The sequence below is a fragment of the Carcharodon carcharias genome, chromosome 28 (assembly GCF_017639515.1).
Source record: "Carcharodon carcharias isolate sCarCar2 chromosome 28, sCarCar2.pri, whole genome shotgun sequence".
Classification (NCBI taxonomy): Eukaryota; Metazoa; Chordata; class Chondrichthyes; order Lamniformes; family Lamnidae; genus Carcharodon; species Carcharodon carcharias.
Window position 1 is genome coordinate 15,795,608 of NC_054494.1, and position 21,609 is coordinate 15,817,216.

Genomic DNA, 21,609 nt, shown 5'->3' on the forward strand with positions numbered 1-21,609 from the left:
AAGTGACCCACTATAATTGAAATCTCTTCCATACTTGCCAAGTGCCACTTAAGAACACAACCATTGCAATAAAAACTAGTAGATGGAGGTATCCATCCGAAAAATGGGTTCAAAATGACACTCAGATACATCCACTTTGAAACTCATGCAAGATTGTTGGTCAAGCACAGGGAGATTTAATATACAGAAAAACTGGCCTTCTACAAAGATTCCAACATTCAGAAAAAAAGGGACATCACATTTAAAAGAACTACTGTGCAAATTCAGGTTTGGATTATAAACTGTGACAGCATGTGGTTAAAAACTAAAGTCATCTTCTCTGTCTAGCTGATTATTTGAGGCAAAGAAAGTCAAGGTGTGGCATTATTACATCAATGGGAATGCACAGATTCAACTGCTGTGACCTAGGATTAAAAAGGAAGGATTGCATCAACAAAACATCTTTCATAGTGTCACATAGCACTTTAGAGTCAATGGTGCAATTTCCATCAGTCTATTTCTGACAGTGCCTCCACATGCAATCACTGCACCATTAAATCAATTGACTTAAAGTGTCAACTGTTTAGAATAGTTTTGTTCAAACAGAATAATAAGCCTGGCAATGTGCAAGCCAGGCTAAGCAATATCAAATTTCTGACCTCTGTAATTCACAATCAACTTGCCAATTTTGAAAAACAAATTGTAAAAGCTGAGCAAAGAAGTGGCACAGAGAATAGAATAGAAATCAATTACTATCCTTAATTCCTTGCCCAGCCTTTGAAAAATAAAATCAGTTCAAAAGAAAATAATTAGATACAATTGAAATTGGCATCAGGTCATAAGCATTGTGCAGCCATTTCCCTTCCAATTTGCCCAGAATTTGGTTAGGGTATATCTGCATCAGCAAGATTTTTTTTCAAATGCACAGTTGGTTTAAAAATTTGAATAGGCACTCATTTTACATTTAAAAAGGGAACAGAGAAGAGAAAAAAAAAGTTACCTTACCTGCCAAAAACAGCAAGAGTCCAAACAAGATGTTCACTCCATGGGTCGCAATGCCAGTCATTTCCCAGGTAGATGTGGGGAAGTACACAGGGGCAATCCTGAAAGTGGGGGGGGGGGGGCATGGGTCAGCACAGGCAGGGCTCGAGGACTGTTAAGTGATAAACATTCAGCTAAATATTGGTGAACTCTGGTTTTCCTCAAAATTTTCCACCCGTTGCAGTAAGGAAGAGAGAAAACTGTGAACTACAGCAGGAGAAAAGATTACTGCCATCCATAAAACACCTCCATGGAAATAAGAGCAACTAGTACCACAGACCAGAAATATAAGCTCACTATACATAGGTAAGAATACAGACCCAGAAAATCCTCCTCAGTCAGTCAATTAATTACTTTCCCTCTCTACTTCCACTGACTTTAAAGATATCATCATCATCATCATCATCACCATCATCATCACCACCACTGAAAGGACATATCACTCTGATTGTCAGACTTTACATTGCTCACTATTACACACCTATAACGCATTCTTACTGCTTATGGGTGTATGTTCTGTTTAAAAAGGAGATAATTGTATTTGCTGGATCCTGATTGGTGACACATGACTCTTATCCAACATTCATGGAGGAATGTTTGCATAGGAATAAGAATATTTCCTATTTATAATTTGGAGTTTCTTGCTTATGCCTTGCATTTTTTTCCTGCTTTTTACAAGGCATTATTAATTTTAGATATGAGTAAAAGCTTAGTTAAGAATATCAGACCCTGGCTATCGTATTTTCTAAAAAGACATCCTGCAAAAGCTTGGTCCACAGACTAGATAATTCAACACTGGTTTCAGATCCTTTTTCAGACTATTCCAAAACAAAGTTAGTCCAAGTGAAGAAGGTTGGAACTTAGAAGACAGGGGCAGGGGTTAGAGAAAAGACCAAGGTTACCATAATCATAACATTGTAAGAAATAGGGGCAGGGGTGAGCCATTTGGCCCCTCGAGCCTGTTCCACCATTCACTAAGATTATGGCTGACCTGATGGCCTTAACTCCAATTTCCTTCTTGCCTCCCATTACCCTGGTGACCAAAAATCTGTCTAACTCAGCCTTGAATATATTCAATGGCCGAGCCTCCACTGCTCTCCGTGAGAGAGGGTTCCAAAGGCTACCGAACCACTCAGAGAAGAAATTCACCCACACCTCCGTCTTAAGTGGGAGGCCCCTCATTTTAAAACTGTTGATCAAAGCAGCTTGCAAAGGAACTTGGCGAGGGACTTCATGTTAGCGATGAGGAAATCCCAAAAGGAGGCAAATAAAGATTTGTATTTATGTAGTGCCTTTAACAACTTCAGGATATCCAAAGCGCCTTACAGCCAATGAAACCTAGTCACTGTTACAATGTGGGGAAATGCAGCAGCTACTTTTTTGCACAGCAAGATCCCACAACGATATCCCGACATGATGATGACAGATGTAGTCTGGGATTTTTTTCTTGGCAATGTTGATTGAGAGATGAAAATTGGCCAGGATACTGGAGAAAACTCCCCTGCCTTTCTTTGAATAATACCATAGGATCTTTCACATCCCACCCAAGAGAGGACACCAGTTTAATGTCTCATCTGAAAGACCTCTGACAAAGCGGCCTCGGTACCCTCAGTACTGCACTGGAGTGTTTGCCCAGATTGTCTGCTCTCAGCCACAACATTCTTACTCACAGACACGATTGCTACCACTGAGCAACGACTGACACTAACAGAGGTAGTGGGGACTCTGGAAGAGCAATGGCAATGTTAGGGAATCTTGTTGGGAGATTTATCCCTGGTTCATAAAATAGGTGAATTACGATTTTAAGGAAGTGGTCAGAAGTTCCAAAATAATATCTAGACAATCGGAAGCATTCTTTTGAAAAGTGTAGAGCTGTTACTTGTGGGGAACCTTTAAAAGAAAATCCTAAGGCTTTTAGGAATGTGGATGATTCAAATCAACACAAAGCTCTGGGTCACCAAGATCATTCATTCATTAGCAAGAAATAACAGCAACATGGTGGAAAGGCTTTAAAAGCTAGGAATGCATTCACTGCAGCAGTGAAAGTAATGGAGGGACCTTATAGATATTACAAAGGGTCTTGTGGCAGTAAATGGTGGGAGATTTCATCCAGTTGTCATTCAAATAGTACCGAGTGGATAGAAATTCAGAATTAGTACCAGAAGTGTTAAAGGAAATTGGAAGGAGTTCTGGAGCTTGAAAGGTCATTTGATTATTATGTTTATGGATCTATTCCCCCCACCACTTCCACAGAAAGGATTAGGCAGGCAGAAGAGTTATTGTGAACATGCCTTCCATCAAAGGGTATTCATAAGAGTTTAAAAAAGATCTGACCTGAGACAATGGTAAGTGAGATGCTAATGAGCTAGGTGTGGTTTCTGCAAGCAAATGTAACATCTCACACGCACCTCGTTACCAGTTCCTGTAGGTTGGTTGTTTTGTTACCTCTGCATTTTGGTCAGAGTTCTTAGTGGTTATGGAGTTGGTGTCAGTCAGTGTTTTCTGTGGATCAGACATGTTCAGCTTGTGAACACGGAAACTCCCCAGACTGGTGCTCAACAATGCTGCTTCTTAGAGCATGTGTCCACTTGCTTTAGCACAATTAGTGCAGGTGAGTGTGTTGCCCTCAGAGGGAAGATTCAACTGCCCCCTTGCGTCCTGGAGATGTTCGGTTTGCTCACATTGCCTGGCAGCAAGAGGGAAACTGGGAGACTCGGCTGGGACACCTGGCAAAATCTCGGTCCCGTCTCCAGCAGCTTCACCTTTGTGAGTATCGAAGGATGAGAAAGAATTTATCGAATTTACATTTTCCAGGTGCACACCTTCTGTGCTTTGATGGCTGACAGGCAGCTGCCACCATGCTCAGGCTGTCACATGACATGGGTGGGGCTCAGACCATCACATGGTGTGGGCGGAGTTTGGACCCTTACATGGTGCCCTTGGAGTTTGGACTGTCACATGGTGTGGGCGTTGCTTAGACCATCACATGGTGTGGGCAAAGCTCAGTTGGTCAAATAGTGTGGGCAGAGTTTGGACCATCACATGGTGTGGGCGGAGCTTGGATGCTCAGGTGGTGTGATTGGAGCTTGAACTGTCACATGGTATGGGCGGAGCTCACTCTGCCATGCATGGCTGAAGGACACATGCTGCCATTTTAACAACTTGCCTCTGGAGGATATGCAGTTTGGGACTTTCCATCCATTCTGGGCTGACTGGAGGAGGAAACGCTAGCGGGAGGGTTCTGTTCCTTGAGGCTATGGTTCATATTTGTCTCTTCTGGGTCAATGAAGAGGCAGGAGTCCTAGGGCACGAGAACTAAAGAAGGCTGCACTGAAGGACCTGCAGCTTGTTAGGTCCTGAGTTGCATATATAAGTTCACAGATTTGGTTCCTCCAGATCCAGGTTATGGCTCCCCCTTCATCTCCTTACTGGAGAGCCTGTCTATCACTCAGCTTCCTTTCCTCCAGCCTGGAGAAGGCATCTGACAGGGCAGATCATTCATATATATTTGGGATTCTGCACACATTCGGGTTCAGGATGCATTGCTCTGCCTGGTTCTGACTCCTGAACACTGCCACAGAGTGTCTGGGAAAGGTAGCGTGTCTTTGACAACTCCCCTTTGCTACAGGAGAGGAACACCGTGGGGCGCCCCATGTCTGGCTAGTTATATGTCATCAGAGTAGAGCCTTCCCTGTGCCACCTGTGGAAGAGGCTGATGGGACTGGCTCTGCACAGACTGGATGTGTATGTGATCTTCTTGGTTTACACCAAATCACAGAATTGTTACAACACAGGAGAAGTCCATTCAGTCCATCGTGTCTGTACTAGCACTCCAAATGAGCAATTCCCTTAGTGCCATTCTCCCCCTTCTCCACATAACCCTGCACATTCTTTCTTTTCAGGTAACAGTCTAGTTCCATTCTGAGTGCTTTGATTGAACCTGCCTTCATCACACTCTCAGACAATGCATTCCAGACCCTAACCACTCGCTGTCTGAAAATGCTTTTCCTTATGTCGCTTTTGCTTCTTTTGCCAATCATTTTAAATCTGTACCCGCTCCTTCTCGATCCTTTCATGAGTGGGAATACTTTCACCCTATGCACTCTGTCCAGGCCCCTCATGATTTTGAACAGCTCGATCAAATCTCCTCTAAGCCTTCTTTTATCCAAGGAAAACAGTCCCAATTTCTCCAGTCTTCATAACTGAAGTCCCTCATCCCTGGAACCATTCTCATGAATCTTTTCTGCACTTTCTCCAATGCCTTCACATCTTTCCTAATGTGCAGCACCCAGAAATGGATGCAGTACTGTAACTGAGGCCGAACTAATGTCCTATACAAGTTCAACATAACCTCCTTGCTCTTGTACTCTATGCGCCTATTAATAAAGCCTAGGATACTATAAGTTTGATTAACCGCTCTTCCAACCTGTCCTGCCATCTTCAATGACTTCACAGATACACCCAGGTCCCTCTGCTCCTGCACCCCCTTTGGAATTGTACCTTTCATTTCATGTTATTTCTCCACGTCCTAAAATGAATCACCACATTTTCCTGCATTTAACTTCATCGGCCACCTGCCACCCATTCCACTAGCTTATCTGTTCTTGTGAAGCTCTACGCTATCCTCCTCACAGTTCCAAATTTCATAACATCTGTAAATTTTGAAATCGTTCCCTGTACACCAAGGTCAAGGTCATTAATATATGTCCGTAATAGCAAGTTCCCGACATTGATCCCTGGGGAACCCCACTACAAACATTCCTCCAGCCCAAAAAAACATCCATTAACCACTACTCCCTGTTTCCTGTCACTCAGCCAATTTCGTATGCATGTAGCTCTGTACCTCTTTTTCCATGAGCTATAACTTTGCTGACAAGTCTGTTGTGTGCACTCTATCAAATGTCTTCTGGAAGCATGACATGTTCTTCATGGTCTTGGATCCCATTCACTTGCAGAGGATGTGCAAGTACCAGCAGCTCTACTCCTCTGTGTCCTCCACCAAGGTCAACTGCGAGACATATTCTGGTGGGTCAGTGCTGCGTTTAACCCCTGTTGGAGAATTTCAGGTTCTTTGCCTAGAGCACCACTCACCTCTTCTAGCTCTGCCGAGGAAGTCTGGCCAGCCAGCAAGCAAGAGCTGAAGGTCCAAACCCCTACTCGTCTAGGGCGTTGGACAGGACTACATTGATTGTTGTCCTACAGGGGTTGAAGGCTGGTCATAACTCAACTGATGTCCGCAATGTTGCGTTACTAGTTGGCCAGTGGAATTCCGTACCCTAGGTTTGTCGCCAAGACTCATAGGAATTCAACTTCTGGGAAAAAAGGTCGCCTTTGGTCTCTGCTGTGGATATGAGCTTCCCACCTAAGGAGAGTGATCAGGTGCTGATTACCAGCCCACCCAGGTGGCAGCTTTCCACTTTCAGGCCCAGCGGAGATACCTGTGAGCCTCCTAGATGGTGTGAGCTGGCAATGCGTTTCATTTACCAGCAGCACAGCCTAAACTGCAGCTCCTGTTTGTGCGGCATCCATGTCTCCTGGTGGGAGCTGCCTGTCATTTGCCGAGATCTGATTAGGATCTGAAATAAGATCATACCCTGCCGGAGCTCTGCCCCAACCAGCAGTGGCGGGTATCCTCAATAAGCCACTATTCAGGAACCTCCACCTCAAATGCACAATGGACACTCATGCAAATATTAATCTTTTACTTCGGGGACATAGTTTAAGAATAAGAGGTCTTTATTTTAAGACAGAGATGAGGAGGTTTTTGTTCCTGTCAGAGGGTCATTAGGGTGTGGAATTCTCTTCCCCAGAAGACAGTGGAGGCTGGGTCTTTAAATCTATTCAAGGCTGAGTTAGATAGGTTTTCCATAGACGGGGGCAGACAGGAAAGTGGAGTTGAGACCACATTCGGATCAGCCATGATCTTATTGAATGGTGGAACAGGCTCAAAGTGCCAAATGGCCTACTCCTGCTCTAAGTCCCATGTTCCTATGATCCTATCTAACTTGATAAGTTTCCAATTTGTTCTTTAAGCTGACTTTTGGAGTTTATTGTTTGTGTCCCTTTATAGATTAAACTTTTGTCCATTTGATAGCTGTTCAATCTTAACCATCGATGATGAGGAAGAGAACTATATTTTGGAATACTGGTTCCTTTAGTTTTATTTATAACTTGGGTTTATTGTTTGTGCCCCGTTTAAGAGGGAATATCTTTCATTAATGTGATCCCAATTGGCACTTAAAATGAGCAGAAGGAAAAGGGCATCAGAAACTGCTACTTGGAATAGATATATGGAAATAAAGCAGCTGCGGCTCGAGCTCTGAAACAGCAGTTTCTCACCAACCAATGAATTTATATTTCTCCTGTGATGTTAGGTACTAGGTGCTGCTGAACTGCCTGTACCCGGGCCCTCCTCTCGCACTCTCCTCTAGGTGCTGCTGACTGCCTATACGAGGGTCCTCCTCTTGTACTCTCCTCTAGGTGCTACCGACTGCTTGTCCCGGGGTCCTCCTCTCGCACTCTCCTCTAGGTGCTGCTGAACTGCCTGTCCCCGGGCCCTCCTCTCGCACTCTCCTCTAGGTGCTGCTGACTGCCTGTCCCAGGGTCCTCCTCTCACACTCTCCTCTAGGTGCTGCTGACTGCCTGTCTCAGGGTCCTCCTCTCACACTCTCCTCTAGGTGCTGCTGACTGCCTGTCCCAGGGTCCTCCTCTCGCTCTCTCCTCTAGGTGCTGCTGACTGTCCCAGGGTCCTCCTCTCGCTCTCTCCTCTAGGTGCTGCTGACTGCCTGTCCCAGGGTCCTCCTCTCGCACTTTCCTCTCATGGGATGTGGGTGCCGCTGGCTAGGCCAGCATTTATTGCCCTTGTTCAGAGGGTACTTAAGAGTCAACCATATTGCTGTGGGTCTGGAGTCACAAGTAGGCCAGACCAGATAAGGACAGCAGATTTCCTTCCCTAAATAACATTCGTGAATCAGAGGACAATCAATGGTTTTGTGGTCATCTTCAGACTTTTAACTCCAGATTTTTATCGAATTCAGATTTCACCATTTGCCAGAGCATTATCCTGATTCTCTGGATTAACAGCCCAGTGACAATATCACTATGCCAATATCCTATAGTGTATTTCAGTGAACCCTTTAGCTTTGTCCTGAAAAGAACAATTGACTTTGTACCTTTCGAGGCATTTCAGCCTATAGATTGATACACCAAAGGGCTAACATCATCTCTAATTATAACCTTCTTCTTGAACTCTGCCCAAAGGCAGGCCCAACCCACAATGTTACAAACTCCATCATGGGTAGATCATGGAGCCAGGTCTCAAATCCACCCCAGCCAGAATGGGGATTGAACCCCATGCTGTTGGCACCAACCTGGTCCACACTGGCCATGCAGCAAACCAGGCCCCCAGACCTATGAATAGTGGTGGTAGAGGCTCTAATTTACTTTCCATCACATGGCTGACCAGGAATCTCTTTCACTCTTATCATCTGCTCTTGGCGTATGTTAGAAGGGTTTACAAGTTAATACTCAAACCTGTTACAAACGCCTTCCTTAGTCGTGAAGTCCTAGTGTGTGACTTAATCCCAGAGCTTCTGGCTTAGAGGCAGGAATGTTACCTACTGCACCTCAAGATTTCCTCTAATTATAACATGAAACAGGATTACCAAATATTTCATTCAGCAATTCAAGACATAAAAAGCAATAAAATTCATTACTGTCTGAGATTGATTTTTTTTAAAAACTGTTTATTGAAGCTTTAGAAGGCACAAAGCTAATTATCAGAAAGCGAGGACACTGCAATGTGTTGCTCATGCAATAAACACATCTTGTAGACTTGCTGAAAAAAAGAGACATGCTGTCAAAGCTTTTCTTCTTGCACTCATCAGAACAGTGCACATGAATACCAATAGCAAAGGGAACAACAATTTATATGGCATGAGAAGAGAATGCTGATTGGTTGGCAAGTGGACTCTGATTGGTAGAGATGTTGCCATGGAGAATGCACCAGGGGACAGTTAACTGCCAAGGTTTTGTTCAAATCCAAACCAGGTAGGTCAACTCTGATTGGTCAAGGCATTGCCATGGGGAATGAACCAGGGAATGGCCATCCCCCAAGCTTTTGTTTAGTTGAGAAAGGTGCAATGTGAACAGCCAGGTCTGTAGGCCGTACATCTCAACGACTGGCAAACTGAGTATTTTTTGAGCAACCCTCATGTTCTGTACCACCAAACAGCTATACATCTCGTAATATTAAATATTTTACTATATAACCATAGATAATACCAGACATAAAAGATAACTTCCAAAGAGACCACAAACTCCCTCTGCCAAAAGGCAAAATGAAAATTAAAGATGTAAATTAATACTATGAATATTATAACAATAAATACTTTAAAAAAATTTATTTGCCCCTTAACTCTCCTTAGCCTCTATAATGTGTTTGGATTACATGTCCCTTGAAGCCTTGAATTCCACACAAATTCAAACTGAATCCAAGAGCGTATCTATTTCCCTGAAACATTTACATCGGTAAATATTGCAAACCTCTATTGTTCCCCCAAAGCTGCAGGTGAGATGAGATTTGTTTTACAGATGTGTCGTGGTGATTAAGAGTGTTGCACAGCAGATTCAATAGTACTGTTCAAAAGGGAATTGAATCAGTGCATGAAATTGCAGGGCTACTGGGATAGGAGCTGGGACGTAGAACTAATTGGATAACTTTTCAAAGCGCTAGCACAGGAATGATTTACAAAAAGTGACAACTTCTGTGCTTTTGCCCTGCCCTACTACTGAGCCCTCGAGTGGAATTTAATGCCCTCCTCATTGCGAGTTTGACAGCACCGCCCATGCCAAACCAGCCAAAAGAGCACGAAAGGAGGCCCAGCCTTGACACCAAGACTACCCAGCAGGGGGTGTGGAATGCTTCCACTGTGGCAAAACTGGACATGTCATGTGGTTCTGCAAATCCAACAACTTTAATCAAAGTCAAAGATAAGAAAGTATTTATGAAGCAAATTTCTTCCATGGAATGGAAAGTCAATAACGAGACAAATCTCCAGAGTTTCTTGGGAAGTATTTAGTCTTAATCCAGACTATTGGTCAGTTACAGTCCAAGTTCAGGCATTGATGCTACTTTTAAAATTGATACTACAGCAGCTGTTAACATAATTACAGATGACCTCGACTGGCTTCAGATGATGATTCTTTATCCCATCAAACATCAAGTTACAAGGTCTTGGCATTGACCTTCCAGTTAAAGGCAAGATTTTTGCCTGTCTTCAACATAAGGGCCAATAGACCATTGATTCTCTCTGTGATCTTCATAATTAACGTACATCCCTGTTGAGTGGCGATGCTGGCATACTCCTAAGAATCATAGACAAAGCAGTTGACGTCTACCATTTGGGCAACGCATTGTCTTTTATGCAACAATTTTTATCCTTTTATTTAGAAGTGGTGGAAATTCAGCCTTCAGAAGCTGAGGAAGTTTATACATCAACAGTAAGTACCTTTCTTTCACAGAGACGCCATCCACTAGACCCATGACAGACATGGAAGCGGTAAAACTCTTAGTTAATCTCAAAGTCAGGTCAGAGGCAGAGGATACAGAAGGCACTGCAGAAGGTGGTGACCATCCCCAGAAGACCTGCTGGACCTGAATTGGGTCTTCCAAGACAGTCTTGGGGAAGAAACACTTGCAGTACTGAATAATCTCTTGGATGTTGAAGTCCTGGAGAACGAATCATCTTTCCCATTGCAAAGTGCACCTTATGACATCTCTGCTGTCTTTCTAGAATAAGCATCTGTCCTATTGGTGACTGAGCAGCAGTTAGATCTTAGTTCCATTGAACCTACCAGTGTATTGCCTACTTTATCTCCTGTTATCCATAAAGAGTCTTCCACAGAGAATGCTTTGCCTGAGTCCAGGCCAGAGCCCATAGAGAATCACACTGCTAAAGAGCTGGTACAGTCCAGGGTGAAAGTCAATTGACACCCATACTTCAGTCCCAGCTGAAAGTCTTCCCTTCAGAGCTGGGGGTCAGCACAGAGGCTGCAGCAGAATCTTTAGCACTTTTGAAGCTGCAGATTCCTGTACAGAAATCTTGACCCAAGTTGATTGTCTACAGGAAATTCCCCTCGTTACTGAAGATAAGGCTGCCTTGGCTCCATATCCTCAACAGTTCTTCCCTTTGCCCATGGTGGAGCAACCTCCTACAGAACGAAGTGTGGCTCTCTTCCTACTGCCTGCTGAACATAGACAGTCCTCCTGAAATCTCATTGGAAAATAATCTCTTTATCTTTGCCTGAAAGGCTTACTGGAATTCTGTTGTCTTTTCTGTCACCATCTAAGTTCTTTGCAATCTCAGATCTTCAATGTCTTCTCAGTCGTTGATGCAGCAGTCGATGATACAGCTGTGGTACTTTTCCAGGAGATGAAGATCATTGTTCTTCAGAAGTTTCTCCCCAAAGTCCTTCGATGGAGCAACAAGTTCCTCACTGTGTCTTGAGTTATTCTCTTCTGGACCCAGAGGCTGACGCTCTTCAGTCTTCTCTCTTGGATCAGTTTTTTGTTGAAAAGCCTTCATTGTCCTTGCAGTTCAGTCATCCTGAAACCTACATTGAGCTTCCCACCAATGCTGATACAGTGTTATCCTATTCTGCAGATGCTGATGCCCCATCAGGTGCTCTCAAGTCTCCAAGCTATCTTCCCTAAGGGCCAAGAATGCTGAGGGAGGTTGAACACCCAGGACTGTGACTTGGGGAGGGGAAGAGTAGGAGTTAGTAATTAAAATCTGTAGTTGTTAAAAGGGAGTTACAGAAAGAGAATGTAAATAGTTAAAGACACAAGGTGGGATTTTCCAGCCCCTCTCGCCGGTGGAATCTTCCAGTCCTGCTGAAGCCAATGGAGATTTGAATGGCTCACCACATCCGCCACAGGGAAATCTATTGTGGTGGGGCCAGAAAATCTTGGCCATAGTTTCATGTTTTTGTTAATGGGTAGGATAGTGTACTTGTGGGGGGTGGGGGTGGGGGGGGTGTGGAAGGTGTAGTATAAAGGGTTAACAGATGGGATATGCTAATGTATGACATAGATGATGACTTAACACTGACACCATTCAGTCATGTGTTAGTCTTTCGATAGAGAGGCTGGAATCATGCCTACAAGCTATGTGCCTACTCTGTAACCTGTTTAGATGCAGTACTAATAAGCAAGTGTTAAATAGATACCAGTGTAGGTCTACAGTTTTAGAACCAAGTCCCATGCCTAGGGTCCAAGAACGCACCTCGCAATAGCTCTGGCCATCAGGATTGAGGCCTGTCTGAAAATTGTAGTGATAGGGAACTCATTGCTAAGCTGGTTTTCAAACAGTCCTAAATTTTGGTTCCACTACTGGCTCATGAAGCTCAAACAGAGCAATATCAGAGCAAAAATTATCACTAATGTATTCCTCGCTGATGATACGCAATGATGGGGTATCAGCTCTCACCGCACTTAACGCCACTCTCAGCAAGTTCGAGATTCAGGATCGGTATTGTCTCCCCAGATTTGTTTGAGAAGTGAAGTACCAAGATCTACAGATTAAATATTCCCTCCCTCCACTGATCAAAATTGACTTGTTTGAACACATTGGAAGGAACTTAATTTGCATCAACTAACAGACTGTGCATAGTTGTTACTCAGTTAGAGGTCAAAGGAGAGGGGTGATTTCATGGGCCTAGGGATACAGATATTAGTCTGTGATTCTGACACAACTGAAGCAGAAGCAGTATCATTATACCAGGTCTCAGGGTCTATTTCCTCATGTGGTTCTAATTTGGAACCATGAAAACAATTGCCAAAAGTGAATCTCCCAAATTGGACCTCATTATTAATAACACTGATCACAGGTCTTGGCTATGGCTTAATGGTAGCACTCTCACTTCTGAGATAGAAGGTTATGAGTTCAAGTGCCAATAAAGAGGCTTCAACACATAATCCAGCCTGATACCCTGATGCAGTATGGAGGGAGAACTGCACTGCCAGAGGGAGAACAGTATTGCCTGACCTGTTCTCTTTTGGACTTACCATCTGCCCTCTCAATTGAACCTAAAAGGCCCCATGATACTATTTCGAAGGGAAGCAGGAGTCATCTACCTGGTGTCCTGGACAATATTTATCCCTTACCCAATGTTCTGGTCATTGTTGTTTTGCTGTTTGTTGGAGGCTGCTGTCTGTAAATTGATTGCCACGTTTCTAACATTACAACATTTCTACCAATATTTAATTGGCTGTAAAATGCTTTGGGTAATGAAAGACGCTGCATAAATGTAAGCCCTTCTTTCAGTTGAAGTGGACCCTACGGTACTTTTAAAACAATCCTGTTGAAATTTGTTATAGGCACCCAATATTACTTCAATAAATTACTTCAGACAACAGTAGCTATACAAACATCACTGATACATGTAAAGCAGTACAAAACTCAACAAAAAGGAAACATTTTCAACCATGACCTGAGGTACATGGTAGTTCCTGATGAGTATGACATGGAAGGAAGGATAACTGCCCTGGGTCACTGGTTGCCCTTTTATAATTCACACACCAGTTCAGCTCAACATGCTCAATCTGGTTACTTTTCTCCACCTTTACTTGTTTCTTTGGATGGGGGTCTTCCACCCAGGCCGTTTGCCTTGTGGTTATGTTGGGCTTTTGCACACGAGAAGTAGCATTTTGCTGTGACCTGTGGGCACAACATGGCAGGAAAGAGAAGCAATCGTTCTTGAAGGTTTCATTCATAAATGTGTAGATGACAGGATTGTTGAAGGAGTTGAAGAATCCTATCGCTTGCACAATGGCAATGATCATATTGATGGTGACATCATCATATTCTTCTTCCAATTCATCTGTGGAAACAGAATTCTGTCAACATTCAAGAGGTTAAGACATTTAGCCTGAAAGTGACTCCAATCCTGTGTTGTTGACTGAGGAGTTATGTAGCAAGATAACTGGTTGTATGCAATGCTATAGAGTTCAGTAATAATACCTTAGTAGCTCATGGCAGTGATATATCACTGTATTAAGGGCAACTAGAGATGCACAATAAATCTGACTTCAGGAGCATCCCCCATATCCCATACCCCATGAAGAAATGAAAGGAACAGGACAAACCCATTCCTTTTTGAGAGATCAATCCTACCTTAACAACTTTATTGTGTGCTAAATTTTATGAATTAGCATATACAATCCAATGGTTGGAGCAATGGGACTCTGGACACACACCAGTACCTCCCGCCTAATTTTCTTTCCCCATCACCTATTCCACAAGTCTATTAGTCTTTGTGTGTAAAACATTTTGTTTCACGTTGTTACTCCTGGCTTGCTAATATTGAGTTTGTGTTCCATCTCTTTGCTTAAGTCCTTCACTTGGACTTTATTTGTTTCCAACCTGCGCTTGGATCACTTTTAGTCAATACACTTTATTTTGATTGGAGTTTAAAGTGATCAATGTTGGGGTAACTTACAGCCAGAAAAATATGCACAGGCCATTTGCTCACTTTCTCTCACAGGAAATTGTACAGCATCATCCAAAAGATTGGCAATGAGGAGTTTCCTCCACTAATCTGCAGCTTTGCAAAGGGAAAGGGGCAAATACAGGGAGGCCAGGCTGGTACAGATATGTATTCACCAAACTACATTTCAGTCCCCAACCCCGCAGTTACCTATGATGGCTACCTGCTCCCAACCTCCCAAATGGGTTAGGCCCGAGGATCCCAGCCCATTTTCCCATCGCCCTTTCTTCTACTGCAAATCCTTGGTCACCTGATAGAAGCTGGTGATGGATAAAGAGTAGCAATAGTAAGAGCCCCAATATGTACAAATAGTAGAGGGTAAGGATAGTAGAGGCAGTGGAGAAGCTGAGCTCTCAGGAGAGTTTAGACATGCCATTGAAAGAACAAATCTCTGCTTCTGCAATTTTTTTTCCCTCTACTTTCTCCTCCCCTGAAGACACTGGGGCTTTGTTGGCATTCCCCTGATAACTTACTCAGTTGATCATTCCTTAAGTCTCAACAGGAAGAGTTTGCAGCCCATTCAGCCCAAGTGAGATAAGATTACTGAGCCCAACGCAGTTTGTGGCTGAGCTGTGGCCTCCCCACATTTCTGAATCTCCTGCTCCGGAGCCTCTTCCCCTTAACCCGGGCCTGTCACCAGGAATAAGCTCTGGAGCTACAAACGTGGGGTCGGGAGGTTGTAATTTGGAATCCGAATATGAGCCAGCCGGCACTGTGTCCCCTGAAAATGAGGTCATTGGTTTTCTGTACATGTGTGGACAAGTACACATGTGCAGACGGGTATCGGTGGCCATCTTTCATTGGCAGAAGACACAGTGCCGAGCTACCAGACAAAATGGAAACCAGCAGCTGGAAATTCAGCCCATCTTTTTCCTTTGATAATCGGCAGGTGCTGAGACCAATCCTTAGCTCCCAACACCACCCCAGATGAGACAAAATAACTCATTACCCATCTAAGTATCAAGTGAGATTTTGAACATCTGCTCCATTATCTCATTATGTGGCTCAATGTCCAATTTCATTTGACAACACTCTTGTGAAAAGCCCTGGGATGTTTTACTACATTTAAGGTGTTAAATAAATGCCAGTTGTATTTTTTCATTCACTGGCTGGGCCAGAACTTATTGCCCATCCCTAATTGCCTTTGAGAAGGTGGTGGTGAGCTGCCTTCTTGAACTGCTGCGGTCCATGTGGTGTAGGTACACCCACAGTGCTGTTAGGGAGGGAGTTCCAGGATTTTGACCCAGCGACAGTGAAGGAACGGTGATATATTTCCAAGTCAGGATGGTGAGTGGCTTTGGGGGGTATTTGCAGATGGTGGTGTTCCATGTATCTGCTGCCCTTGTCTTTCTAGATGGTAGCAGTCATGGGCTTGGAAGGTGCTGTCTAAGGAGTCTTGGTGAGTATCTGTAGTACATCTTGTAGATGGTAAACCGTGCTGCCATTGTGCATCAGTGGTGGAGGGAGTGAATGTTTGTAGATGGGGTGCCAATCAAGGGGGCTACCTCATCCTGGATGGTGTCAAGCTTCTTGACTGTTGTTGGAGCTGCACTCATCCAGGCAAGTGGGGAGTATTACAGCACACTCCTGACTTGTGCCTTGTAGATGGTGGACAGGCTTTGGGGAGAGGTGAGTTACTCGCCACAGGATTCCTAGCCTCTGACCTGCTCTTGTAGCCACAGTAATTATAAGGCTAGTCCAGTTCAGTTTTTGGTCAATAGTAACCCCCAGGGTGTTGATAGTGGGGAATGCCACTGAACGTCAAGGGCAATGCTTAGATTCTCTCTTGTTGGAGATGGTCATTGCCTGGCACTTGTGTGGCATGAATATTACTTGCCACTTGTCAGCCCAAGCCTGGATACTGTTCAGATCTTGCTGCATTTGGACACGGACTGCTTCAGCATCTGAGGAGTTGTGGATGGTGCTGAACATTGTGCAAACATCAGCAAACATCCGCACTTCTGACCTTATGATGGAAGGGAAGTCATTGATAAAGTAGTTGAAGATGGTTGGGCCTAGGACACTACCCTGAGGAACCTCTGCAGTGATGTCCTGGAACTGAGATGATTGACCTCCAACAACCACAACCATCTTCCTTTGTGCTAGGTATGTCTCCAACCAGTGGAGAGTTTTCCCCCCGATTCCCATTGACTCCAGTTTTGCTAGGGCTCCTTGATATCACACACAGTCAAATGCTACCTTGATGTCAAGGGCAGTCATTCTCACCTCACCTCTGGAGTTCAGTTCTTATGTCCATGTTTGAATCAAGGCTGTAATGAGGTCAGGAGCTGAAAGGCCTTGGCAGAACCCATCCAAGCGTCAGTGAGCAGGTTATTGCTAAGCAAGTGCCACTTGATAGCACTGTTGATGATCCCTTCCATCATTTTACTGATAATCGAGAGTAGACTGAGGGGGGCGGTTATTGGCCAGGTTGGATTGTCCTGCTTTTTGTGTTCAGGACATGCCCTGGCAATCTTCCATGTTGCTGGGTAGATCCCAGTGTTGTAGTTGTATTGGAACAGCTTGGCTAGTGATGTGGCAAGTTCTGAAGCACAAGTCTTCAGTACTATTGCCGGAATATTGTCAGGGTCCAGAGTCTTTGCAGTATTCAGTAATTTCAGCTGTTTCTTGATATCATGTGGAGTGATTCGAATTGGCTGAAGACTGGCATCTGTGATGCTGGGGACCTCTGGAGGAGGCTGAGATGGATCATCCACCCGGCACTTCTGGCTGAAGATTATTGCAAATGCTTCAGCCTTATCTTTTGCAATGATGGACTCCTCCGTCATTGAGGATGGGGATATTGTGGAGCCTCCTCCTCCAGTGAGTTGTTTAATTGTCCACCACCATTTACAACTGGATGTGGCAGGTCTGCAGACTTGCATCTGATCCATTGGTTGTGGAATCACTTAGCCCTGTCTATCACTTGCTGCTTATGCTGTTTGGCTTGCAAGTAGTCATGTGATGTAGCTTCATCAGGTTGACACCTCATTTTTAGGTATGCCTGGTGCTGCTCCTGACATGCCTTCCTGCTCTTCATTGAACCAGGGTTGATCCCCTGGCTTAGTGGTAATGGTATTGTGAGGGATATGCTGGGCCATGAGGTTACAGATTTTGGCTGAGTACAATTGTGCTGCTGCTGATGGCCCACAGCACCTCATGATTGCCCAGTCTTGAGCTGCTAGATCTATTCAAAATCTATCCCATTTAGCACGGTGGTAGTGCCACAAAACACAATGGAGGATATCCTTGATGTAAAGATGGGACTTCACCTCCACTGCAGTGGTCAGTCCTACTGATACTGTCATGGACAGATGCACCTGCGGCAGGCGGGTTGGTGAGGGTGAGGGCAAGCATGCTTTTCCCTCTTGTTGGCTCCCTCACCACCTTACGCAGACCCAGTCTAGCAGCTATGTCCCTTAGGACTCGGTCAACTCGGTCAGTAGTGGTGTCACTGAGCCACTCATGATGATGGATATTGAAGTCCCCCACCCAGAGTACATTCTGTGCCCTTGTCAACCTCAGTGCTTCCTCCAAGTGATGTTCAACATAGAGGAGCACTGCTTCATCATCATCATTGTTGCTGATGTTGAGAGTTTAGCCAATTGTTAATTAAAGAGGGTAAAAAAATTAAAGAAATACTTACTGAATTCAAACAGCATATGCACCACATGGAAGGGGGCCCAACATATGGTGAAAAGCACAACGACCGTTATCATTATAACAACAGCACGTTTCTTCTTCCTGCAGAAAGATGTAAATCAGTGTCGCTCCTTGATAAGATCGTAGACGAAATATTCTATCAAACAAATGCACAGATCATTTCATATATACAGCCTTATATATTTTACATACACTCTGTTTTACTGGAATAATAAATAATTAAAGGCAGTTAATATGCAAATGGATTATATGATCTACTCAGGGCCTTGAAAAGCTTCAACGAGTTTGACTACTCTTAAATGCGAGGAAATAGAATGTTCAAACCTATGAAGCATTCCAACATGAGGTATAGTAAAGAAAAATTCAGGAAGAAACTATATTTACACTGTGCTGTTAAAGGGCTTAACCTTAATCTCCAAAGGTTACCTTTTTTTTATATTAATTTACAGGATGTGGGCTTCGCTGGCTCAGCCAGCATTTATTGCCCACCCCTAATTGCCCTTGAGAAGGTGGTGGTGAGCTGCCTTCTTGAACTGCTGCAGTCCATGTGGTGTAGGTACACCCACAATGCTGTTAGGGAGGGAGTTCCAGGGTTTTGACCCAGTGACAATGAAGGAATGGTGATATATTTCCAAGTCAGGATGGTGAGTGGCTTGGAGGGGAACTTCCAGGTTGTGGTGTTCCCATGCATCTGCTGCCCTTTTCCTTCTAGATGGTAGAGGTCATGGGTTTGGAAGGTGCTGCCTAAGGAGCCTTGGTGAGTTCCTGCAGTGCATCTTGTAGATGGTACACACTGCTGCCACTGTGCCTCAGTGGTGGAGAGAGTGAATGTTTGTGGATGGGGTGCCAATCAAGTGGGTTGATTTGTCCTGGACAGTGTCAAGCTTCTTGAGTATTATTGGAGCTGCACTCATCCAGGCAAGTGGAGAGTATTCCATCACACTCCTGACTTGTGCCTTGTAGATGGCGGATAGGCTTTGGGGAGTTAGGAGGTGAGTTACTTGCTTCAGGATTCCTAGCCTCTGACCTGCTCTTGTAGCCACAGTTTTTATATGGCTAGTCCAGTTCAGTTTCTGGTCAATGGTAACCCTCAGGATGTTGATAGTGGGGGATTCAGTGATGGTAATGCCATTGAATGTCAAAGGGCGATGGTTATATTTTCCCTCTTGTTGGAGATGGTCATAGCCTGGCACTTGTGTGGCATGAATGTTACTTGGTACCAGTCATCCCAAGCCTGGATATTGTCCAGGTCTTGCTGCATCTGGACGTGGACTGCTTCAGTATCTGAGGAGTTACAAATGGTGCTAAACATATCATTAGCGAACATCCCCACTTCAGACCTTATGATGGAGGGAAGGTCATTGATGAAGCAGCTGAAGATGGTTGGGCCTAGGACACTACCCTGAGTAACTCCTGTAGTGATGTCCTGGAGCTGAGATGACTGACCTCCAACAACCACAACCATTTTCCTTTGTGCTCGGTATGACTCCAACCAGCGGAGAGTTTTCCCCCAATTTCCATTGACTCCAGTTTTGCTAAAGCTCCTGTGAATTTTCTTCGCCAGCCACCCTTAAGTGTCTTGAAGCAATAATGTTAATTGTTGACAAATGTAGGCAATTTTACAGCATGGGACAACATTCATTACCAATTGCATTGAGCTGTCTAAACCTATTTCAGTGAGCATGAGGAAGTGATTGATCCTATCAGCTTGGTAGGATCCCAGATGCACAATTCCCACTATGTTACATATTATCCTACTTCTACTTCTATTGAATTAAATCAAAGTTTAGTTGACATGTCCTTAAGGTTGTCAAGATAGTGAAGCCATTTTACCAGCTGGAATATGTTCAGCTGATCTAATCCTACACGAAAAGCCATCACAAATTATTTCTTTGAATTTACAAAAGAGAAAATTAAAACATTGGGTAAATGTATTTCAAAGACTAACTCAAACTCCTCTTTAATGGTAACATGTTTTACAATTATTGCTACACATGTTATCAGTAATGTTCCAGAGTGTATCCTGGTCTATCAGTTGAACTCAGTCTGCACAGTAGGAATTCTCAGTCCCATTGAGTTGAGGGAAAGTTCCCGCTCCCGATTGGTCCTTTCCGGAGGACAGGACAGCATTCTCCTCCTCACAAAGTCAGATAGGATGGCAACCAATGGAGCCAAAATTCAAACATCCCATCAAGTTCACTTGGTGGAGGTACAGGTGCTTGCCTGGTGCCTAGGGAACTATATCCCAGCATGAAATCAATGGCTCCAGGAAAAGAGTGGGAACGAGAATATTGACCAGGAGAAGGAAAGGTAAAAAAAATCCACATGGTCTAGTTGAGCCGTTTAGCCTTGATGCCATTTAAGAGGAAGCTAGAAAAGTACATGAGGGAGAAAGGTATAGAACAGTTGGGACGAATGGCCTGCTTCTATGCTGTAATTCTATGTAATATTTGCATCAATTGCTCACCTTGTAATCTTGGACATTTCCCTTTGGTTTAAGGCGCTTAAAAAGGAGTCATCCCCAACACGTTTCTTGACCCAGAGTTCAAAAACAATTCTGGTATAAAGCAGCAGCATCGCTGTGAGTGGCAACAGGAAGAGGGCCACCAAGATGAAAGTAGCGTAGGTTTGACGGAGTGAAAGCGAGTTCCAGCATTCAAGGCAGGAAATGTAATGGCGGTCATAGAGAAAATCATACTTCACCTGTGAATACAAAACACAGCCTGCATTTAAAACAGCAGCTTAATGTTGGGATAGCCACTTCCCTGCTCAAACACAGCTTACCAAAATGTTACCATTTATGTCAAGTTAGGCAGCAATTAATTTTACTTTGGCCCCGATTTTCCAGCAACAGTGAGATTAACAATTTGTGTCATGCATTTTGCCAGTTAGCAAACTGATCTCACACCAACTCTTGCACGCCCACTACCCCTGTGCTCTCTGATCTACATTGGCTCCTGGTCTGGCAATGCCTTGAACACAATTGTGTTTATATAAGGCCTTTAATATTGGAAAAGTGTCTTGAGGCACATCACAGGAGCATCATCAAACGAAAGTTGACACAGAGCCGCATAAAACAATATTAAGTCAGATGACCAAAGGCTCGATCAAAGAGGTCGTTTTTGTCATATTCATTCTTGGGATGTGGCCATCACGGGCCAGGTCGGCATTTCTTGCCCATCCCTAATTGCCCCTGAGAAGATGGTGGTGAGCCGCCTTCTCACACAGCTGTAGTCCATCTGGTCTAGGTACACCCAGAGCACTGTTAGAGAGGGAGCTCCTGGAATTGGACCTGTCAACAGTGAAGGCACAGTAATATAGTTCAAAGTCAGGATGATGATTGACTTGAAGGGAAACTTGAGGGTGGTGGCATTTGCT

General features: G+C 44.1%; 1 protein-coding gene across 1 annotated transcript in view; it reads right to left on the reverse strand.

Annotated features, from left to right (window-relative positions):
* Positions 1 to 1,370: 1,370 nt before the first annotated feature.
* LOC121270731 (pyroglutamylated RF-amide peptide receptor-like) overlaps positions 1,371 to 21,609 on the reverse strand; it is a 64,145-nt gene continuing 43,906 nt past the window's right edge. Inside the window, exons 4-7 of the mRNA XM_041176111.1 lie at positions 20,699 to 20,934; positions 18,215 to 18,312; positions 13,602 to 13,902; positions 1,371 to 1,446 (exon numbers count right to left, since the gene is read on the reverse strand). Coding sequence (XP_041032045.1) covers positions 1,371 to 1,446; positions 13,602 to 13,902; positions 18,215 to 18,312; positions 20,699 to 20,934 — 711 coding nt within the window. The remainder of the gene's footprint in view (positions 1,447 to 13,601; positions 13,903 to 18,214; positions 18,313 to 20,698; positions 20,935 to 21,609) is intronic.